The sequence below is a fragment of the Vipera ursinii genome (genome assembly GCF_947247035.1).
Source record: "Vipera ursinii genome assembly, chromosome: 11".
In the NCBI taxonomy this organism is placed as follows: Eukaryota; Metazoa; Chordata; class Lepidosauria; order Squamata; family Viperidae; genus Vipera; species Vipera ursinii.
This window is the reverse complement of record NC_139524.1, coordinates 16,421,305-16,444,174: the sequence shown is the minus strand read 5'-3', so window position 1 is coordinate 16,444,174 and position 22,870 is coordinate 16,421,305. Positions and strand designations below refer to the sequence as shown.

The following is a 22,870-nucleotide window of genomic DNA, read 5'->3' as shown; positions in this document are numbered from 1 at the left end:
GGCCATGCCATGCCCGCAATAACACGCCATGTCTGCAATGCCAGGCCAGCCAGACCAGCCCATCCCACGCCCTGCCAGCCGGGGCCATGCCATGCCTGCAATAATATGCAATAATATGCAACTGCAGGCCAGCCAGGCCAGGCCATCCCATGCCACGCCCACAATAACATGTCCTGCGTGCCACGCCATGTCAGCCAGGGCCATGCCATGCCTGCAATATGCCATGCCCGCAACAACACGCCATGTCTGCAATGCCAGACCAGCCCATCCCACGCCCTGCCAGCCGGGGCCAGGCCATGCCTGCAATAATATGCAATAATATGCAACTGCAGGCCAGCCAGGCCAGGCCATCCCATGCCACGCCCACAATAACATGTCCTGCGTGCCACGCCATGCCAGCCAGGGCCATGCCATGCCCGCAATAACACGCCATGTCTGCAATGCCAGGCCAGCCAGACCAGCCCATCCCACGCCCTGCCAGCCGGGGCCATGCCATGCCTGCAATAATATGCAATAATATGCAACTGCAGGCCAGCCAGGCCAGGCCATCCCATGCCACGCCCACAATAACATGTCCTGCGTGCCACGCCATGCCAGCCAGGGCCATGCCATGCCCGCAATAACACGCCATGTCTGCAATGCCAGGCCAGCCAGACCAGCCCATCCCACGCCCTGCCAGCCGGGGCCATGCCATGCCTGCAATAATATGCAATAATATGCAATAATATGCAACTGCAGGCCAGCCAGGCCAGGCCATGCCAGGCCATGCCCGCAATAACATGCCCTGCCAGCCAGGCCGGGCCCTCCCGAGGCCGCGCGGAGGAGCCCGCCCAGGCCGCCGGCGGGCAGGCCTCCCGACCAGGGCGGCGGGGGGGGGGGCGTCGCGGCGACCCCTCTCCTCCTCCTCCGGCCCCGGGGGGGGTCTGCCGGGGGGGGGCGGGGAGCGTGTCTGGCGCGAGCGTCCCGGCCTCGCCTCGGAGGCCCCGCCCCCCGCCCGCCCGGCCCCTCCCGCGCCCGCCCGCCCGCCCGCCCGCCGCCATGTTGAGGCGGTCGCTGCCCGGCGCTGGGTGAGGCCTGTGCGGGCCCGGGCGGCGGCGGAGCCCGCGGCGGAGCGGCCCGGTCGGTAAGTGCGGGGCGGCTGGCAGGCGGCTCCGTCCCGGGGCCGGGGTGGGGGGCGGCGGCGGCGCGTGGTGGCTGCTCGGGCCCCCGCCCCGCTGGCAGGAGGCGGGCACGGGGCGCCTGGCAGGAAGCCCGGCCGGGCCGGGAGGGGGCTCCGCGTGCCCGGGAGGGCGGGGGCGGCGGCGGCTCTGCCCCGGGGCCTCCCCTGCCTGCCGCTGCCGCTGCTGCCGTGCCCGGCTGCCTGGCCTCTGCCCCGGCTGGGGCTCCTTGTGGGCGGGGGGCGGCCAGCCCGCCCCTCCTTGCTGGGCAGGAGGAAGCAGTGCCCTCCCCCAGCCCCCCCTCCGTGTATAAGGAGCTTCGCCCTGCAGCCCGGCTGGCCGTCGTGCCAGGCTGGAGCTGCAAGACCCGCAGCAACTTTGGTGCCAGCTGCCGGGCTCGGCGACGTGCCTTCTTCCCGGTCCCCTCCTCCTCCTCCTCATGGCCATCATCATCATCATCTTCACAGGGTCCCCAGATTCCTTGGCACGTGTTTCCCCTCCCCACCCCGCCCTCCCAAGACCACCACAACCCCATGCTGAAATGCACTCCTACCGGGGCACCGGTTTGCCACCCGCACCCACCACGTATGTGCGTGTGTATGTGCGTGTGTATGCATGCATGTGTGCATCGCACCCTCTTCTCCTGCCACGCTCCTGCCTTATCCCACCCCGCCAGTTTGGCCAGCTGCAGCCCGATGGGCATCGCTTTGCTGGCATCGCTTTGCTTCCCTTTGCTCCCTGGTACTTAAGAGCCTGCTCTCTGCAAAAGATCAAGAGTTTGCAGACGGGCTGGTCCGTTTGCCGCCCGCCGAGATGTTACTCTTGGTACCCACTGATACTGATGGGCCTTTCTAGGCCGCCCGACTCTCGGCAGGCTCCGGGCAAGGCAGGTTTGGCCAAGGGGAGCCATGCCCCATCCAAAAACGCCAGCTCTATGCAGGAAACCCCAGGGGAGCTGTCCATAGGAGGCTTCTTCTTGTCACCCTGCTTCTCTTTGACCCTCACCATCTTTTTATTCCATGTTTCTCTTCCTGCTCCCCTGCCGTAAAAGTAAATATACTGGAATATTCCTCCCAATTTAGTGCGTGGCGTTTTTAGAGCTGCAGCCTCTAATGTTTATGTGGGCTTTAGCAGTGGTGCAAGAGACCATCGTATTGTGACTTTTTTTTTCCTGCCCCCATAAAGGGAACTTGTTATATAATGGGCTTCAGCTCGCAGGCTGCAAAGCTTTTCATATTAACTAGGTAGATAAATAACCTGAAGATGTCAACCTCCCCTCGCCTCCACCAACTGAAATCTGCTCAAGTTCTTGTATTTCTGCTGAAAGATCGGTTAGATCTTACGGAATATGAACTCTTTTAAATGGTATTGGGTTTGCCTTTATTTTCCTTTCAGCTCTTGAAATTAGTCACTGCTTTCTTAACCCAGTGCACTTGAACACAGTATAGGGCTGTTATAGGCCTGTGTTAAGATAGCTGCATTATATTATATATTACCAGTATATGTGATATCAGTATTAAGGGAGGATGTATATGAGGCTAAGACAGGGGTCTTCAAACTTGGCCCTTTTATGACTTGTGGATTTCAACTCCCAGAATTCCGCGTGCCTGGCTGAGGAATTCTGGGATTTGAAGTCCACAAGTCATAAAAGGGCCAGGTTTGAAGACCCCTGGGCTAAGACCTCTTGGAGATTGTTAAGACTGTCTGCATCTAAACTATAATTGGGAACTCATGAACTGATTGTACTAGTTAAGGTGCTGGCCTAGAAACCAGGAGATGGCGAGTTCTCGTCCCACCTTAAGCATAAAAAAATCAGCTGGGTGACTTTGGGCCAGAACCTTTTTCTCAGCCCAGCCCACCTCACAGGGTTGTTGTGGGGAAAAGAGGAGGAAGAAGGAGTATTAGGTATGTTCACCTCCTTGAGTTACTTATATAGTAATAAAAGAGGGGTAAAAATCTAATAAATAATAAAGTACAGTTCTGTGCATGTTAATAGAATAACAGAATACCAGAGTTGGAAGGGACCTTGGAGGTCTTCTAGTCCAACCCCCTGCTCAAGGAGGAAACCCTCTACCATTTCGGACAAATGGTTCTCCAATCTGCTCTTAAAAACCTCCAGTGTTGTTGGAGCATTCCCAGTTTCTGGAGGCGAATTGTTCCACTGATTAATTATTTTAAATGTTCATTGGTCCTTCCTCCCAAGTAAATAGATTAAAGCACAGGGACTTATTATATTTATATCACTATTTTTCTGGGCAGTCAAAGGAATAGGAATAGAATAGAATAGAATAGAATAGAATAGAATAGAATAGAATAGAATAGAATAGAATAGAATAGAATAGAATAGAATAGAATAGAATAGTTGGAAGGGACCTTGGAGGTCTTCTAGTCCAACCCCCTGCTCATTGTTTGCTCGCTGAGTTTCCAAACAGTTTATTCCTTCATTGGTGGACCAAATCCAGATGTGTTCAGCTTTAGCAAGGTGGAATCTTCATGTGATTGTCATATGAAGACACTCATTATATGTAGCAGAACAACCTTTGTCTAAAATACACTGACCCTATCTACATAACACCATAACACCGTCGGCTAGACAATGTCGGCTGGCGACCCCCCAGGGGGAGGGCCTTCTCTGTGGGAGCGCCAGCCCTATGGAACCAGCTCCCCCCTGAGCTTCGGATGGCCCTAGATCTCCAGTCCTTTCGCCGCGGCCTCAAAATACTCCTTTTCCACCAGGCTGACCTGGACTGACAGGGATTTTAATTATGTTTTTAATTTTTAACTTTAATTTTTAACTTATTTTAATTTTAATTTATTCTACAGGGCCATTAATTTAATTTTCTTTTAACTTCTGTATTATTGTATGTTATTGTTGTTAGCCGCCCTGAGTCCTTCGGGAGATAGGGCGGCATATAAATCCCAATAATAAATAAATAAATAAATAAGCGATGATTTATGGAACAAGCTATCATGATTTGGATCCTCCGTTGTGGCAAGCAGTAAAGTTCAGAAACCCAGTGTTTGGCTCACCCATCATGGTGAACCAAAACAGACCTGAACTCAGGAATAGGAAAAGGGTAGGGGAAAAGTCCAAGGAAATGTCTTCACCGGGATACACTTGGCTGCTGGCGAATTCAGCTTTAAAAATAGATCCGAAACGCTTCTGAACAAGGAATGTTTGTCCTCTTTATGATTTTATCCTTGAACTGTTCCTTTTAAATTTGTGTTGATAAAATATCTACCGCAAAGCCGTCCTTCACTAGGCAGCCTTTTTCATGTTTTCAGCCTGCTTCTGGTTAAGATTTGTTGTATTTTTCAGCCCTTCTGTTGTGGGGGGGGGGGGGAAATTGGCGAAGCGTGAGAATGCCTGGGTTCACACAAATAGCGAGCTGTAATGTGGTTTGTTTGTTTTTGGGGTTAGGTTGACATTGAAATTGCCCATTATGGATTAGCTTGTAATGTGAAGCCCATTATGGCCCGTTCATCAAATTGTGCTTATAAAAATCCTAGCTTTATGTGAACACAGTCAGAAAGTGAAGAAGGCCGGCCTTTATTTAAAAACCTTGTAAAGTTTTTGCATCCTTTGCCATTTGCTGTTTTCCTTCCATCTATATCGGACAGTATCAAATCTCTCCTGTTGTTTTACTCAAACACAAATATTCTCCAAAAGCAGACAATTTCACACGTGAACAGAGTTCCACAAGCCTGTTGGGAGACTTTTAAAATCAGCGCACCGGCTTATCTATCATGAACGCACCAATGAAGTTGTAACATCCATTTTTTTGGTGGGGCTTTGTGTGTGTGTGGGGGGGAGGAATTTATCTCTCCTCTTGTTGGGCCATAAGTGTTGATTGGTTGTTTTGTACAATCCATAAACTCAATTTTGCATTGATTTCATGAGGCTACTTGGCATTTGGTAGGTGGGAAACTAAAGTACCTACGGAGTGATGAAGAAAGCGTTCCTGGCAGAACAAATATAATGAGTAGGAATTCTTTGATAGAGTGCTCGAAAACTTCGTTAGAAGCACCTCCGGGGAGGCTAAGGAAAGATACCTGTTTGAATATTCAGAAAACTACTCTTTCTGGCTCAAGCTCGCGCATCACGTTAAGCTGTGGTTTGTTTGAAACATAGTTCAGTGACGATGACCACCGCCATTAGCGAGTCTGTTATGTGCAAAGTTGTGTCCACAACTCCAGAGGTTGTGGGTGCCTCATCACTGGAGGTGTGCGTAAGAAGAGACTGGACAACCATTGGTCTAAAATGGCATAGGGTCTCCTGGCTCGATCAGGGGGCTGGACTAGAAGACCTCCCAAGTCTGTAATTCTCTCTTCTGTATATCTGGGTTGCTAAGCTAAAATCGAACAGACTGCATCGCAGTTATGGCTTAGTGAAAGTGTGAGACCCATATAGTAGCCACCCCTGAGAGTTTTAGACCAGGGGTAGGCAACCTTGGCTCTTTTATGACTCGTGGACTTCAACTCCCAGAATTCTTAAGCCAGCATGGGGGAGCTATGGCCCCCTCATGACTCGTGGACTCCAACTCCCAGAATTCCTGAGCCAGCCATGCTGAGGGGAAAGGGAGAGGTTTCCAAACTGAGCCATGCTGGCTCAGGAATTCTGGCAGTTGAAGTCCACGAGTCATAAAAGAGCCAAGGTTGCCTACCCCTGGCCTAGGCCGCTTTATGACTCGACTTCAACTCCCAGAATTCCTGAGCCAGCCACGCTGAGGGGAAAGGGAGAGGTTTCCAAACTGAGCCATGCTGGCTCAGGAATTCTGGGAGTTGAAGTCCACGAGTCATAAAAGAGCCAAGTTGCCTACCCCTGGCCTAGGCCGCTTTATGACTTGTGGACTTCAACTCCCAGAATTCCTGAGCCAGCCACGCTGAGGGAAAAGAGAGAGGTTTCCAAGCTGAGCCATGCTGGCTCAGGAATTCTGGGAGTTGAAGTCCAGCAGTCATGAAGGGGCCATAGTTCCCCCATGTTGGCTCAGGAATTCTGGGAGTTGAAGTCCACGAGTCATCAAAGAGCCAAGGTGGCCTACCCCTGGTTTAGACGGATTTATTTTTCCACTCAGTTTCAGAATTTAGGAAACATTGGAAAATATACAGTACAGGGATGGGCAACTGCCCAGTTGCAGCTGTGTCTGTTCAGAAGTACAGTAATCACCGCTGGGGCCCGTGCAATTAAAACGGTTAAAGTTTGGAATGGACTTGGAATCTTTATTTATTTACCCGTATCCTGCCTTTTATTATTTTTTGCAAATAACTCAAGGTGGCGAACATATCCGACGCACCTTCCTCCCCCGATGTACCCCACAACAACAACAACCTTGTGAGGTGGGTTGGGCTGAGAGAGAGAGAGAGAGAGAGAGAGACTGGCCCGAAAGTCAGCCAACTGGCTTTGTTAATTTTTTTAAGGTTCAGGTGATCTTTTTCCAACTGCAGCGGCCGGAGCCTGGTGGGAAAGGGGAAGACAGGATGCTGACAATTAGCATAAAAGCTGCATTACATCGGATATGAATGAGAAGATTACTTTTTTTTCTTTTTTAACAGTTAACGAAATGTCAGATGCGGGAGGATGGGCACTGCGGCCTGCTGGGTGCTCAAGTTTAAGCCTTCCCATCTCACCCATTAGCATTGGGGAAAAGGTCTTCCTTGGGCCTCCAGGGGATCTAATCCCACGGAGGGGGTGTGTGGTGATAATGAAATTTCAAAGAAGTGAAAGTTTAAAGTTCTCTCTCTCTCTCTCTCTCCATTAGGCAGAACGCTGAGGACTCATTTCCTCCCTCCCTCCCTCCCTTCCTGGTTTTCCTTTATTTTTTACTATTTTTTAAAACGTCACCTGATTGTTTAGTGATTGCCTGGTATGAAATTAAGCCTTCAGCCTGCCGTTGCAGCAAATTGTGAGTTTGCCACAAGAAAATGGAAGACTTCCGTGTTCCCGTGTGCGGTCACCGTTGACCGTTCCGGAAGAAAGGTCAGAGAGGCTGGCTTTTCCAGACCTTCGTACGGTACCATCCAGGGCCGACGAATTTTTTTCTTTTCTTTTTTTTTTCTTTTGGGCTTCGCCAAACCCCCCGCGCGTGCAACCCCGGAAAGATAAAAAGTGTCCCCATTGTTTCGCAGCCCTCCGGCAGCCAAGAGGGAATTGCTCCGATGCAGATTTTGGCAGGGCTTCCCTTGCGGCTTTGGGCCCAGCTGCCAAAAGTCAGTGTGTATACGCAGCCCACACTTTGATTTCTCCACTCCTTCCCTCGGCTCAAACTGGCAACAAAAGTCATGCAGACAACGCCAGCAGCAAACAAGGTAGTAGCAGAAGAGCCGTGCAGGATGATGATAGGAAAGCAAGGGGGGGGCGCACAGGGGGGGGCGGGCTGAACCTGCAAGATGTCTGCTATAATGGAAAGGGGAGCTGAAGTACAAGCCGTGCTGAACTTAACGGCCGCAACGGAGCCCCAAATTTCGGTCGCAAAGAGGGACAACCACTGTTAAGTCGAGGGCTTTGTGTACTTCAGCTCCCCTCTCCACGATGGAAGTAGCTTTTGCCCCGTTTTATGACTTTCCTTGCCACACTTGCGAAGTCCATCACGGCAGCTGTTCAGTGAACCTGGTTCCCCCCCCCCCCCCCGCCTTGACTTTGCTGGTCAGAGGGTCGCAAAAGGGGATCATGTGAAAGCCCCGGGACACTGCGACCGTCGTAAATAGAAGTCAGTTTCCAAACGGCTGGATTTTGATTGCGTGCCCACGGGGATGCCGCTACGGTCGTAAATGTGAGAAGAGGTCCTAAGTCACTTTTTTCAATGGCGTACCTTTGAACGGTCGCTAGACAAAGTGTTGTAAGTCAAGGACTTACAATGTAGCAATCTTCCTTCAGTGGGAAAGTCCCAGGGCCCTGCTGCTCACCTCTTCCCAGTCACGTTTGTGTCTGCACTGGAAAAGATATGCTGGAGGAACTTGCTGGGTAATGTGGAGAGAGATCACCTTATGGTTTCCCATCCTTCTCAGATGCTTCTCCTGCTGTGTCATTTTCAGTATGGGAAAGGAAAGAAATGTGAGTGGGCCAGAGAGGTTTAAATAGGCGACTACTGGAGCAGGCCTGGCATCCTCTCCTGCAAGGCTGTCCTACCGTGGCAACTAAGACATGTGGACTTCGACTCCCAGAATTCCACAGGTCTTAAAGTCCACAGGTCTTAAAGTTGACCTGGTTGGACACCTCGCTTCTAATGGCTCATGCTGGCTGGGGAATTGAAGCCCACCCGTCTTAAAAGTTGTCTAGGCTGAAAAATAAAACAATAAAACAATTTATTGCGTGCAGAGTTTAAGCTAGTAAGCTGGAATCGGGTGCCTCTAATGAAGCAGATTTTAATGTGCCTGCTAGTTCAACAACAAATAAAACTACATTATAGGCCTGCGGGATATGGGGAGTAGTTAACCGTTGGTACTTTATCCTCTCCATTCTTCAGCTACAAGATAGAGGCAGTTAGTTTCCCTGAAAACAATCTGAAGTGTGGGAGCAATTCTCCCAAAACAGGACTTTGATGCTAATAACCCGGCCAACTAGCAGTTATAGGGATTAAAAGCCAGTGTATCTGGAAGGTATCAAGTAGGGAACATTTTTGCTAAAATGTGAGAGCTGATAATGCAGCTCTTGCCTCCTTAGTATCGCCTCTGGGGCCCTTTCAATCCCAAGACGTTTTGCTTCTCATCCAAGAAGCTTCTTCAGTTCTGACTGAAAGGAGGAGGATGGAAGGATTTATATTCCTTGCAGTCCTCTGGTCATTGGTATTCTTTCTGAGAGTTATTGAGGCCACTTGGAGGTTTATCTGTGCCCTGAATAGTGCAAATGGGCGTGGAGCCTAAGATGCCATACACGGTAGTCCTCAACTTATGGCCACAATCGAGGGCCAAATTTCTGTTGCTAAGCAACAGTTGTCAAGTGAGCGAGTTAAATGCGTTTTGCCCCATTTTACAAACTTTCTTGCCCTGGTTATAAAATAAAACGCAGCAGTTGTTAAGTTAGTCGCGCTGTTGTTTAAGCTAATCTGGCTTCCCCCATTGGCTTTGCTTGTCAGAAGGTCACAAAAGGGGATCCCTTCTCTCTCTCTCTCTCTCTCTCTCTCTCTCTCTCTCTCTCTCTCTCTCTCTCTCTCTCTCTCTCTCACACACACACACACACACACACACACACGGGACACTGCCACCGTCATAAATATGAGCCAGTTGCCAAGGGTCCACATTTTGATCACATGGCCACATGGATACCACAACGGTCGTAACTGTAAAAAAGCCGTCCATAACTCACTTTTTCCAGTGCCGTTATAACTGCGAACAGACCCTTAATAAACGGTTGTAAGTCGAGGATGGCCTGAATTTGTAGGAAATGTACATTCCCTGTCTCGCTTCTGACGGACCTTTTTTATTTTTTTTATTTGCAGTTTTCATCATGGGGGACATGAAAACTCCAGACTTCGACGACCTCCTGGCTGCGTTCGACATTCCTGACCCAACCAGCCTTGACGCCAAGGAATCCATCCAGGCATCTGGCGAGGAGAACGACAGCCACCTCAAGCAGACCGGGATCGGCATAGACGAAAACGCCTCTTTGTCCCATGCTGCCCCGGCTTCCGACGTTCCAGTCGTGAGCGTCATTGTGAAGAACACCTGTCGCCAGGAGTCATTTGAGGCGGAAAAGGATGGCAATCACCTCGGGCCGGGCCTGTTGCACAACGGATTCCGTGCCTCGGACCTGCCCCTGGAGACTCAGAGCTACGGGAAATTTGATTCGGCTTTCATCAATGGGGACGGCTTGAGGAGCTACCCGGAGAAGTTGGAGCAGGCCAAATCCGAGCCTTTACCAACTTTTAGTCAGTTCAGTCCCATCTCCAGCCCGGAGCCCGAAGACGTCCTGAAAGAAAACAGTATTGTAGAGAAACCTAAACATGTTCAGACTCCTTATTTCCCACCCCATCCCATGTATATTCCATCGGGGTCATCCGTGTTAGATTTGCTCAGTAGGACCATGCCGGAGCCGGAATTTACTCGGTTTATATCTACTGGTCCATCGCTGCTAGATCTCTTAAGTAAGAAGCTACCCGAACCGGAGCTGAGCATGTTCGATCAATATTGTAAAAGAGACCCAAAGATTGACATCCATGGGCTTCAGGAGAACAGGACAGAGGTCACCACCAAGAGAGAACGTGACAAGAGTCCAGAGAAGTGTGACGGGCCCGGCAAAGACCTCACGGACACACACGGTTCCTTTGGGGAAGGGCTGCCTCTTGGCAACTTCCACAGCAATAACCTGGGAGACGGTAAAGGTTCTGGGCCCGAGATGACCTTCTCTTCCTCGGTCCCACCTCGCCAGCGTCTCAAGCCCACTCACTCCAAGCTTTCCTCTTGCGTCGCTGCCCTGGTGGCGCTCCAGGCCAAAAAGGTTGCGGGGATCTCCAAGGAGGATCAGGGGAATGTGACGAGAGAGCCTCCCGCCTCCTTTAAGGATGGCGTTAAGGGGAGCCCCAAAATGCCCAAGTCTCCAAAGAGCCCCAGAAGCCCCCTGGAAATGGTGAGAAAGGCCAGCAAACAGCCCGAATCTCCCCGGAGCGTGTGCAGCGACAGCAGCGGCAAAGGATCTCCTTCGGTGGCCACCGGCTCCCCACCAGCCATTCCCAAAGTCCGGATCAAGACCATCAAAACCTCTTCCGGGGAAATTAAAAGGATGGTGACGAGAATCTTGCCCGAGGCAGACGACCTGGGCAAATCTCCTCACGATTCGCCTGCTGACGGCTCAGTGCTCGAATCCTTCCCTTCTCCAGAAGCGGCTTCTTCCCTGGAAGCCGAGCCGGGCAAGGATTTTCCAAAAGCAAGCCCCCCGGAACCAAATTTAGCCAGCTCCCAAATCAACCCTTTGATTTCGGACATTCCCCTAAGCGGCATCCCCGGCGCGTCGCTCTTGGCCAACAGCGGGACGACGAAAGTCAGCCTGGTGGGACAGCCATTGAGCAAGAAGCAGCCGTCGGGCATCATGGCCCAGCTCTGCAACCCTGCCAGCCTCCTCCCCAAGGCCGTGCACCTGGCCAATCTCAACCTGGTACCCCACAGTGTTGCCGCTTCGGTGGCGGCCAGGTCATCCGTGCAGCGGTGCAGCCAGCCCCCACTGAGCCAGGTGACCGTGCCGCTGATGCAGCAGGTCAAGAAGACCGCCCCGCTCGTGGTGGAGGCGTTCAACAAAGTGTTGCATGGTGCCAACCCCGTGCCAATCTATACGCCCAACCTCAGCCCTCCCCTGGAGAGCAGTATTCACGTCCCGGCCGCCGGGTATTGTTGCCTGGAATGTGGGGATTCCTTTGCCTTAGAAAAAAGCCTGACGCAACATCACAGTCGGAGGAGTGTGCACATCGAGGTCATGTGCACGCAGTGTTCAGCCACGCTGCTCTTCTTTAACAAGTGCAGCCTGCTCAAGCACGCCCGGGATCACAAGAGCAAAGGCTTCATCATGCAGTGCTCCCAGCTCTTCATGAAGCCCATTTCTGCTGACCAAATGTTCTCGCCCTCCCCCACCAGCTCGTCCGCGTCTTCAAGCCCGCCGACCGCCCGGTTGCCCTCTCTGCCCCAGAAGCCCTGCACCGCCCCAGGAGGCGGGGCGGGCAGCCCGAGCGGTGCCCAGCCAGCCCTGCCTCTGTACACAGACCCCTTGAGACTTATTCGTTATGGATTAAAGTGTTTTGAATGTAATAAGCAGGCCTTGGACTATATTGCCCTAGCAGCACATTATCAGAGGACCTCGGAAGAGAATGAAGGCCTGGTAAGTCACTTTGGGACCTCTTGAGTCAATTCCCCCACCCGCTTTGGGGTTCTCATCAGTGGGGAAGAACCTCCAGCACACACAGGCAGGATCACCGTGGAGCCCAACGTTTCTGTTGCTAAGCGAGACAGCTGTTCAGTGAGTTTTGCCCCATTTTACGACCTTGCCACGGTTCTTAAGTGAATCACGGCAGGTTGTTTTAAGTCAGGAACACGGTTGTTAAGTGGATCCGGATTCTCCCCTTGACTTTGCTTGTCAGAAGGTCGCAAAAGCGGATCACGTGATCCTCGGTGACACTGCAACCGTCGTAAATACGAGTCAGTTGCCAAGCCTCCCAGTTCTTGTTCACGTGACCGTGGGGGAAAGGATCATAAGTCACCTTTTTCAGTGCCGTTGTAACTTTGAGCAGTCACTTAAGGAACCCTTGCGAGCCGAGAACCATCTATGTTAAGCCAGGAGGGCTAAAAAAAATGTGGTCTTTATTGAAAAGGAGACAAATTTCCAGGTGTGATCTAGTGTACCTACAGATCTAAATTTGGTCTTCACGGTGTTTAGTGCAACTGCTTGTTCCATAATTCTGTTGGTTGCGTTTTGTGTGGGAACTTTTCAGAGACCGCTTCTGTTAGGGGCTCAGTGGGTTAGGACGCTGAGCTTGTCGATCAGAAGGTCGGCAGTTTGGCGGGTCGAATCCCGAGTGCCGCGTAGCAGAGTGAGTGCCTGTTACTCGTCCCAGCTTCTGCCAACCTAGCAGTTCGAAAGCACGTAAAAATGCAAGTGGAAAAATAGGGACCACTCCGGTGGGAAGGTAACAGCGTTCCGTGTGCCTTTGGCGTCTAGTCATGCCGGCCACATGACCACGGAGACGTCCTCGGACAAGCGCTGGCTCTTCGGCTTTGAAATGGAGATGAGCACCGGCCTCTAGAGTCAGAAACGACTAGCACGCATGTGCGGGGGAACCTTTACCTTCTGTTCTGTGCTTCCCTCCTCAGTCTGTATTTGGGAGAGAAAAAGGTGCGAACCTGTTTAGCACAATCCATAGATAGTAGTGTTGACCAACAATGGAAGGTGTGGGGGCTCTGATGGTTATGGAAAAACGTGCAGCTCTCATAGTTAAAGCCTCAAGAGCTGCAGTCGGTGTGAAAGGAATCAACAGCCCTCTCCACCTTTTACTTTTCAGTTGTGCGGTTGTTCTGAGCTGGCCCCTTTGAATTTGTTGCTTCCTCTCAGCAAAATCTTCAGGTGACAGCTCCGATGGTTTTGACCAATTTCCTGTTCGTGCCGAGTTCCCCTCTGTTTGCATTAGGTTGAAAGTTACCTCTTTGTGGAACCTGACCTTTGTGCAAATGTGTCAGGCTAGCATGCAACGTCTTTTTCTAGCTAGGTAGGCTTCTGCGGAGACAATTCAGCGTTATAATTGTAGTCTCGCTGAGGCTAATCGGCCTCAAGAACGCCATCGTTGACAGGAAGAGGCAAGAGTCCGTACTGTGATGCTTCACGATTTGTATAAACAAGAGTAAAACCACAGCAAGACAAAACAAGTGTTACACACTCAAGGGGCTGTTAGGGAACAAATCCAAATTCGGCATGTCATAACCGCGTTTCAATGGAACAGTAGACCAGGCCTCTTCCCAGGTTTGACTTGCTTCTGAAAAACAGTGTTTGGATACACACTACTGTGTTCCAGTGAGCACAGCTAACTAAGCCAGATAACCTAAGCTACCAATCCGTGTGTTGTCATAAGACCCACACCTCCACAGTTGGTTCTTGGCTTCTGTCTTTGGAGAGGAAAAAGCCAGAATCTCTAGTTTGTGTACCATCTAGTAACCAAAACTAGACGGAGTTGTCTTAATTTGTATCTCGGATGTGTCCCGAAGGGTTTTTTTCCCCCCCAAGAGGTGGCTGGAATGTCTTGTTTTCCTTATGAAGACCTTTCGCTTCATCATCCAAGAAGCTTCTTCAGCTCTTGACTGGTGGGCAGTGGAAGGGTTGATGTTCCTTGTGGGCAAGCCCGTCCGTCTGCACTGTTGGACATCCTCACTCTTTTAGTGAGGATGTTGATAATCCAACCTGAATTGGGGGGGGGGCTGATACACAAAACTAACACGCATTCCAGCGGATGTGGGATGATAGAGTGGTGCTTTTCGATTTTGAATTGATTGTGTGCAGTCACTAAACTCCAAGCTTTGAAGAGCCAAGCATGGATCGTTTGAAAGCAAGTGTAGTTTACGCCGCCGTGTTGATCGTTTTAATGTATTGGAATCTTAGGGTTGGGGGGGGACCTCAGAGGCCTTCTCGTCCAACCCCTTGGCCCAGCCAAGCGGCCTCATGCCATCTTGAGCAAGTGATTTTCCAATCTTTTTTGAAAACACCCCCAAGCTTTCCCACTGATTAATGATCGTCAAGAAGTTCCTCCTTAATTTCAGGAGCTGCCTCTTGTCTGAAGCTCCCTCTCCCTTCAGAAGTGCTGAAGTCGTACTTAGTGATTATTATTTCCCAAAGAGGTCCATTGAGAGGGAGCGGGTGATTGTGAGCAATCGTGCACACCCACGTGTGTAAATTTCCAGGGAATGACTTCAGTAGGGAGACCACAGGGCTGAAGATGTCCCTGCAGCTGAATTGACAGGTGCTCAGCGGAGCAAATTTTGGCAGGAGAGCCAGGCCTAGTGGGAGGAAATATCATGGGCCAACCTATTGCAGCCCTGCTGGAGACTAGATCCAAGCCGCGGATCCTCCTATGGACCAAGTACAGGTGGTCCTCAATTTACGGCAGTTCATTTAGTGACCGAAGTTACGACGTCACTGGAAAAAAAAAGTGACCATTTTTTTCCACACTTAACCACCGTTGCAGCATTCCCCCCCCGGTCACGTGATCAAAATTCAGATGCTCGGCGACTGACTCGTATTTATGACAGTTGCAGTGCCCCCCCCCGGGGGGGGTCACGTGATCCCCTTTTGCGCCTTTCTGACAAGCGAAGTCAACGGGATAGCCAGCTCCGTTTTTAACAACCGGGTTATTAATTTAACAGCTGCAGTGATTCTCTTCTCAACCGTGGGAAGAAAAGTCGTAGAATGGGGCAAAACCTCCTTAATCAAACGACTCACTTAGCTACACTACGGTCGTGAGTCGAGGACTGTCTGTCAGCCGCTGATCAGAGAGCATTCCTAATGGACTGAAACTGCTTAAGTGCTTCACACACATTCAGTTGGGACACCTGTGCATTAACTCTGTCTGTCCGTGAACGATTTCTTCTTAAGATTTAAGGGAGGGTCTTTGCAGATCTTCATTGAAATGGTCGGGACGCGGTGGCTCAGTGGGTTAGGACGCTGAGCTTGTCGATCAGAAGGTCGGCAGTTTGGCGGGTCAAATCTCGAGTGCTGCGTAACAGAGTGAGCGCCTGTTACTCGTCCCAGCTTCTGCCAACCTAGCAGTTCGAAAGCACGTAAAAATGCAAGTAGAAAAATAGGGACCACTGCGGTGGGAAGGTAACAGCGTTCCGTGCGCCTTTGGCGTCTAGTCATGCCGGCCACATGACCACGGAGACGTCCTCGGACAAGCGCTGACTCTTCGGCTTTGAAACGGAGATGAGCACCGGCCCCTAGAGTCGGAAACGACTAGCACGCATGTGCGGGGGAACCTTTACCTTTACCTTTTACCTTTGCAGATCTTCATTGAAATGGTTGGGAACAGTTAGGAATAGACTGTTTGTTCCCCAGGTCTGACAATTTATTACAGCTCTAAGCGAAAACGCAGACGGGATGTCGAAATAGAGCTACATGTTATAACCTCAGCTGAACATCTGTCTTTTGTCTTTCTCCCCTCCTGTGGAGCTCAAACATCTGGGAAGCTCGCATGTTCCAGCTCCAGATGCTTAGAAGCCCCTGGAAGCTGGTTCTCTCCTCTGTTGTTGTTTTTCCTGTTCTCTCTGCCTCTACTTCAGTCCAAATGCCTTTCCTGTCTCATCGGATGGAGAGTGGGGAGCTGTAGCGTTCGTGGGTGACACTTCCGCTTTTGCAAAGACAAGTTTTAAACGGTGTTGCATTAGCGCTAATCCTCGACTTAACAACAGTTGTAAGCCGCCCTGAGTCTTCGAAGAAGGGCGGGATATAAATGGAATTAAAATAAAAATAAAATAAATAGTGACCGCGCAAAGTTACAGCAGTGTTGGGGGGGGGAAAAAGGGACTTCGGAGCATTTTTCACACATAGCGACTGTTGCAGCATCTCCATGGCCAGGTGATCTACGTTCAGATGCTTGACAACTGACTCATAATTATGATGGCTGCAGCGTCCCGGGGTCTTGTGATCCCCCTTGTGCGACTTTCCGACAAGGAAAGTCTGTGGGGAAGCCAAATCACTGAACAACTGCATGACTAACTTAACAACCACAGTGGTTCACTTAACCAACTGTGGCAAGAAAGCTCGTAAAACGGAGCAAAGGGCCCTTAACAAAGGCTTTCCTTAGCTTTCCTTAGCATATAAATTTAATAAACCTTAAACCTTAAACCTTTGGAAATGTTGCGTTCATTTGTGGCCCTGTGGAGGATTACCTGTACTGTGATAGGTAGATGGATGATATTCAATGGATCAGCGTGGCTGTTTGCGTATGGAGTAAGGAGACTTAACGTCCTTGGCATTTCGGCAAAAATAACAATAACCCAGAATCTTTGCTACCCCAGGACCACGCAGCGAACAGATCTTTCCCATCGTGAAGACCTGCCATTTGGTGGCAGCGCTCGTGAGCCGGCTTCGTGCAATTCGGAAAGCCGTTTGCATTTCTTCTGAAAGTTACAAAACTGCCGTGCAAGAAGGGAAGGGGATAAATGGGTGCTGCATGCAAATGCCCTGGATTTAATTATGCATTTGCCTTCCTAATAGCAGCTGTCAGGGAGCTTGCAATAAAAATCACCATGAGAAATAAATACAAAGGGCAAAACGAAGCCCTAAATTTAACAAGCTTCTGCTCGAAGCCTGGCAAATGAAAAAGAGCCGAGATGGAAGGACTTCAGCCACCCATTTCAAACTGGCTTTAAGGAATGTTTCTTGCATTTGGCTGCATTTTTTATATTTTATTTATTTTTGTTAAGTTTTAACCAAGCCAGTTTTACTCTGTGGCTTTTTGTTTGTCTAGAGCAGGGGTAGGCAACCTCGGCTCTTTTATGACTCCTGGACTTCAACTCCCAGAATTCCTGAGGCAGCATAACTGGCTCAGGAATTCTGGGAGTTGAAGTCCACGAGTCATAAAAGAGCCAAGGTTGCCTACCCCTAGTCTAGAGGAACGCTTTATGTGACATTTATTTGGGGTTAGGGTTTTATCCTGCCTCGATCAGCCGGCTTTGGTGGGAAAAGGATATGAGAGGCGTACATAATCATCATAAGGTGATTGCTGCAAAGTGCAAGAAAGAACTAAGCGTTCTGGGATTTCTTTAAAAAAACAAAACAGTGATACGGCAGCAAAAAGGAAGTCGAAAGCTGCTAGATAATGTTTTGGAGAGTATTGCAGAATTCGGGATTGGGGGGTGTTAAGTTGATTTTTCTCTTAACTAAAAAATAATAATAAACGTCATTAACGTTCCACAGGCTACGTGGATATTATATAACTGCACCCTTACTCTGCAGACTGTTTAGGCAGACCGTCCAATTGAAATATCCATTTACAACAATGTCAGTGAAAGGGTAATTTCAGTAGATAATTCTCCCGGCTGATTATTCTGCCCCGAGCTCCCGGCTGGCAGGATTTGCTTTGTGTTTGGGCTTTCATTGTCCTGCGTTTTCCTTTGCCCTGTTGTCAAGGTTAAAATTAAATACCTGATTGAGCTTTTTCTCACCCGAGAGTGGAAAAGAAGAAGTGTGTTTGCTTCCGAGGGGCATAAATAGACAGCTTTGGCACTTGTTCAGAGAAGGGGAAACTTGCCCTTAACAAACTGGAGTTCTCATCTACCTCTCCAAGCTGGACACGCTTTTTAGTGCGGTTTGGGGAGAAAAACTGCCAGTTAGAAGTTTTTATTTTTCTGCGTCTTATCTGCAGCAGGCCATCCGCAGTGTGTCTTTTGTCGTCGTTTTCCCCTTTTGCTCAACCCAAGGAGCTTTTTCAAGCATCACCCGCCTTCATGCAGAAGGCTAAAAGATCACTGCTCAGCCAGCCAGCCAGCCAGCCAGTAAGGGCCTGCCCTTGGAGAGCTACCATTCCCGCTTAGCGGGAATACAGGTAGTCCTCGACTTAACAGTCACAACGGAGCCCAAAATTTCTGTCGCTCAGCGAGGCATTTGATAAGTGAGTTGTGTGCCCCATTTGGCCACCTTCCTTGCCGGCATTGTTAAGCGAGTCACCTCAGTTGTTTAGCTAGACACACGGTCGTTAAATGAATCTGGCTTCCCCATTGACTTTGCTTGTCAGAAGTTCTCTAAAGGGGATTGGATGACACACAGAGACACACCCCTGGGACACTGCGGCCGTCATAAATACGAGTCAGTTGCCGAGTGTTGGAATTTTGATCACGCGACTGCGGGGATGCCGCGACGGCCCTAAGTGTGAAAAACGGTCCTAAGTCCCCTTTTTTCAGCGCTGTTCGAATGGACACTAAATGAATGGTTGTAAGTCGAGGACCACCTGTAGTTGAATGACCAGGAGTCCCCCTCTAGGATGGTTTCGCAACCGTGGCGACTTTTAAGCCGTGTGGGCTTCAACCCCCAGAATGCCCCAGCCGGCGGCGCAAATCAAGGTGCCTGTCTATTTCCTCTCTCCTAGACCTGTCAAGTGTGTCAGATGCTGTTGCCGAACAAATGCAGCTATTGTGCTCATCAAAGAATCCATGCCCACAAATCTCCCTATTGCTGCCCTGAGTGCGGGGCCATCTGTCGGTCAGCCTACTTCCAAACCCACGTCAAAGAGAACTGCCTGCATTACTCACGCAAAGTCGGTTACAGGTCAGTGCTAAATTTGAGGAGGGGGGTGGGGGGGAAAGCAAGTCGCTGTTTCACACATTTAAAAAGGGGCTTCGAAGGCCCCTTTGCAGACACGCATTCTAGGCCCAGATGCGAGAAAGTTGGCTTTTCAAAAAAAAAAGAAAAAAGGTTCCGCAAATGACGTGAGCTTTTGGGGCAGATTGCAAGAGTCCTGCTTAAGGATTCATTCCTTGTTTCTTAGGGGAGAAGTGATGTCAATCATCTTTATTTTTTTATTATTATTATTTTTAGCTGAAAAAACGTCAGACTAATCTGTAACAGATGATTTTTGCCAGCCTTAACACCTGTTTAAAGGGACTTTTGTATATATTTCTCATCCCGCTGACTTTCTCAGAAGCCTGACGTTGCCGCCAGGGAATAATGTCCTCGCAGTCACTCATTTCTGGAAAATTAAGGCTCTTTCGTCCGTTGCAGGAATGGCCAGCAGAGAAGGAGGAGCAAGGCTTCACTCAGATTAACATTTTGACGGTGGTTGCCTTTGGCTTCAGTGAATTGATATGGTGATATGACGGCTCTTGTTCTTTCATCCCCTGGCCATATCTCAACCTCTGACGTGTAGCCATTATCTGCAGCAAGCTCTCTAGGATGCTATCCTACAACTGTGAACCTTCACGGCTTCTTCATGGATGATTCAGTAAAGCAGACACGGGTTTCTTCCCATTTCCTGACCATCTGTGGAAAGGACGCTGGCAAATGTGCCTTCCAGCTGAGTGTGTCCTCTCCTTTTCCCCAGGTGCAGCCACTGTGGGGTGGTTTTCATGTCCCAGGCTATGCTGAAAGTCCACATTCACGAGAAGCACTGTGAAGTCTTCCACAAGTGTTCGTTCTGCCCCATGGCCTTCAAGTCCGCAGACAGCACCACCGCTCACATTACCAGTCAGCATCCCGCAGAGCCTCACAAGACATCTCAGTAAGTGATCTGTTGGGGTCCAGGGCCTTGTTTTACATCACTGCAGTTCTCTAGTTTCTTTGCCTTCTACATCCGAGCCCTGGTGCTGCAGTAGTTAGAATGCAGCATTGCAAGTAGACTCCGCCGGCTGCCAGCAGTTCGATCCTGACCAGCTCAAGGTTGACTCAGCCTTCCATCCTTCCGAGGTCGATAAAACGGAGACCCGGATTGTTGGGGGAGGGGGGGCATGTGCTGGCTCTGTAAACCACTTAGAGGAGGGTGTAAAAGCATTGCGAAGCAGTATATAAATCTAAGTGCTATTGCAGGACTGTCTGGCCTACTTTTGTGAAACATGAGGACTAGAATCTCTCCCCCTCCCTCCCTCTCTCTCTCTCTCAAGTTATATTACAGTTCTGTTGGCTTTTTTTTATTTGCTTTTCCGGATTCATCCATTCATGAAGTTCTCTTTTTCCCCCCCCCACACTCCACGGTTCCAGGGTGATCTACAAATGCTCCTGTGAGACGGTCTTCAACAAGAAGAGACTTCTGCAAGAGCACTTCCAACAAAATGCCAACCGGCTGATGGTGGGCGTGTTCAAGTGCCCCCACTGCCAACTGGTGTACATGCAGAAGCTGCAGTTAATGCAACATGTCAAGGTTGGTAGGGCAAGACCGCTCCCGCGCCTCCGCAGACCTTGTCCCGCCTTCCACCTTTGAAGGTCATCCCTTGAAGCACTTTGGCTGCCTTTTATTTTCCCCACCTCTGACGGATCCTTCAGCAGCAGCCTCTCCTCATATTTGCCTCTCTAAGATTTGGGTTGCTTAACTGCAATTTAACCATAAACCACAATTGACCGGATTTAAAGAACAAGCTAAGCCTACAAATTCCAGAGCACAGTGGCTGGGTTCACACAGCCTGCTAGTCCAGACCAAATGCATTACAACTTAGTATAACAAGGACAGTGTCCTAAAATCACTTTGTTTGTTTAGCAACTCTGTTTCAGCACCCTGCAATTTATAAACCTCACCTGATATAACATCCCGCCCCAAATGCCCTCCAGTTCTCTGCATTGGTGATCTTGAGTTTGAATTGGGGGGAGGTTGTCTCCAAACTGGCCAACTTTTAAGACTTTTGGACTTCAGTTCCCAGAATTCCTTAGCCAGCAGAGCTGAAGGCCATGGGTCTTTAAAGTTGCCAAGTTCAGAGACCTCTGATTTAAAAGGTCATCCAGAACTTTGAACCAGGTCCAGAAATGGGCCAGAAACCAGGACAGTTGGCACAATATATGCCTAATATGAACATAACACCCAGCTCTGGTTGATAATCTGGTCAAGATGATAGATCTAGATGGTAGATTTCTAGATGGTAGATATAGAAATTAAAAAAAACAACAACAACCCACTGGCGTTCTCATCAGCTGGGCGAGTCGTTCCACGCTCTGACCTTTCCGTGTGGATCTGCTTGCTAGCTGAGCTTGATTCCTTGACTTTCCCTAGAGCATCCACGGAGTCCCGGAAAACCCCGAGGATCTCACCAGCGCTCGGCAGAAGGTGGAGACGGCCACCACGAGCAGTCCCGTCCTCCCCACGTCCAAGGACCTGGCGATCGTCAACGGGATGTCTCAGCCGACCTCTTTGCCTACGAAAGGCTTGAGCCCAGAATCCAAGCCCAAGTCCAAATTGTGCAGTTGGACTTGCCGGCTGTGCTCGCAGTGGATCCCTGACCGTGAAACTTACGTCTCCCACATGAGGAAAAGCCATGGAAAGGTAACCCACCTGCCTAAAGCCCAGGAGCACCTGGACCCTCTTCCTGTCGTTCAGCGCAATGGCATCTTTTCCCTTTTTAGCGATGCCGTGGGAACGGGAACGAGAAGACGATGCCTGCTTGTATTCTTCCCCTTTCCTTCTGCTTATTTGATTGAGGGCATAACAGAATCCAGCATTAACCGTTACTTTGATTTTCGGTACTAACCCTGCTGCTTCTTGCTGGGAGATCCTTGTGAGGTCCAACCATCGGAATGGGCAGACTAGTTAGCCGTGACCAGGTCACGTTGCCCGGGGTGCACCACGAGGAGGCTAGTGGACACCGCACCCCCTCCTGTTTCCACATTGTCCTTTGCTCTCAAGAAGCCTTCTGCAAAAACGATTTGCGCAGAGGGAAAGTTGGCTGTAAATCCCTCCCCGCTAGCACTGATGATGTTATCTAGTTGGGTAATTAAAGGTCTGCAAGAAAACAGGCTCAAGAGAGCACCACGGACTCCTGTTGCCCCTCCGATCACGGCAGGCAGTCCTCGATTTAAGAACTATAATTAGTCCTGCAATGATGGTTGTAAGTCACGATAGTCCTTAGGCATTTCACCATGTGACCATGCCTGATTTCCTTTACCATTTTTGCGGTGGTCATAAAATAAACGCCGTGGCTGCCAAGCAAATGTACCGTTTGCTGTGGGGCATTTTTTTAAAAAAATTTTTAATATATATTTTTTGGTCCAGAACCTGGAAGGAAACTCCGGTTTCCGGCAAAACCTTCATAAATTGTGGTCACATGACTCTGGGACGCTGCAAATGGATATAAAGGCAGGGTGATTGCCAAGGATCCAAAATTTGGTCATGCGACCCATGGTAACTTCAAATTGGATTATATGTAGCTTTGGGGGGGGGGGGAAGGGAGGCTGTTGTAACTTTGAATGGGGGTTAAGTGGAGGACTTCCTGCATTTTGCCCAAATGGAAACAAAAATGGGAGTTCATCCCTGCCCTTTTGGAACTAACTCTTCCGATCCTCCTGCAGAACATGAAGAGGTTTCCTTGCCGGCAATGTGACAGGTCCTTTGGTGCCTCCAACAGTCTGCACAGACACGTTCGCAATAATCACGACACAGCAAAGAAGCTGTACCCTTGCTGGTGAGTCTGGGAGGGAAGAAATGCTTCTTGCACGCTCCCGAGCACGGCATCACGGGATCATACGTGGTCCTGCCTGTTCGACTGAGGGGATCGCGTGCTCTTTACCTTGGACCGTTTTTCATTTGCAGAAGATCCTGTGATAATATTGCAGTGTTTTC

General features: G+C 50.0%; 1 protein-coding gene across 1 annotated transcript in view; it reads left to right on the top strand.

The window, feature by feature from the left end:
- Positions 1-1,043: 1,043 nt before the first annotated feature.
- The window catches only part of ZNF592 (zinc finger protein 592), a 28,829-nt gene continuing 7,002 nt past the window's right edge, over positions 1,044-22,870 (top strand). Inside the window, exons 1-7 of the mRNA XM_083371443.1 lie at positions 1,044-1,123; positions 9,593-11,958; positions 18,704-18,882; positions 19,655-19,831; positions 20,308-20,467; positions 21,308-21,577; positions 22,600-22,712. Coding sequence (XP_083227569.1) covers positions 9,601-11,958; positions 18,704-18,882; positions 19,655-19,831; positions 20,308-20,467; positions 21,308-21,577; positions 22,600-22,712 — 3,257 coding nt within the window. The 5' untranslated portion in view covers positions 1,044-1,123; positions 9,593-9,600. The remainder of the gene's footprint in view (positions 1,124-9,592; positions 11,959-18,703; positions 18,883-19,654; positions 19,832-20,307; positions 20,468-21,307; positions 21,578-22,599; positions 22,713-22,870) is intronic.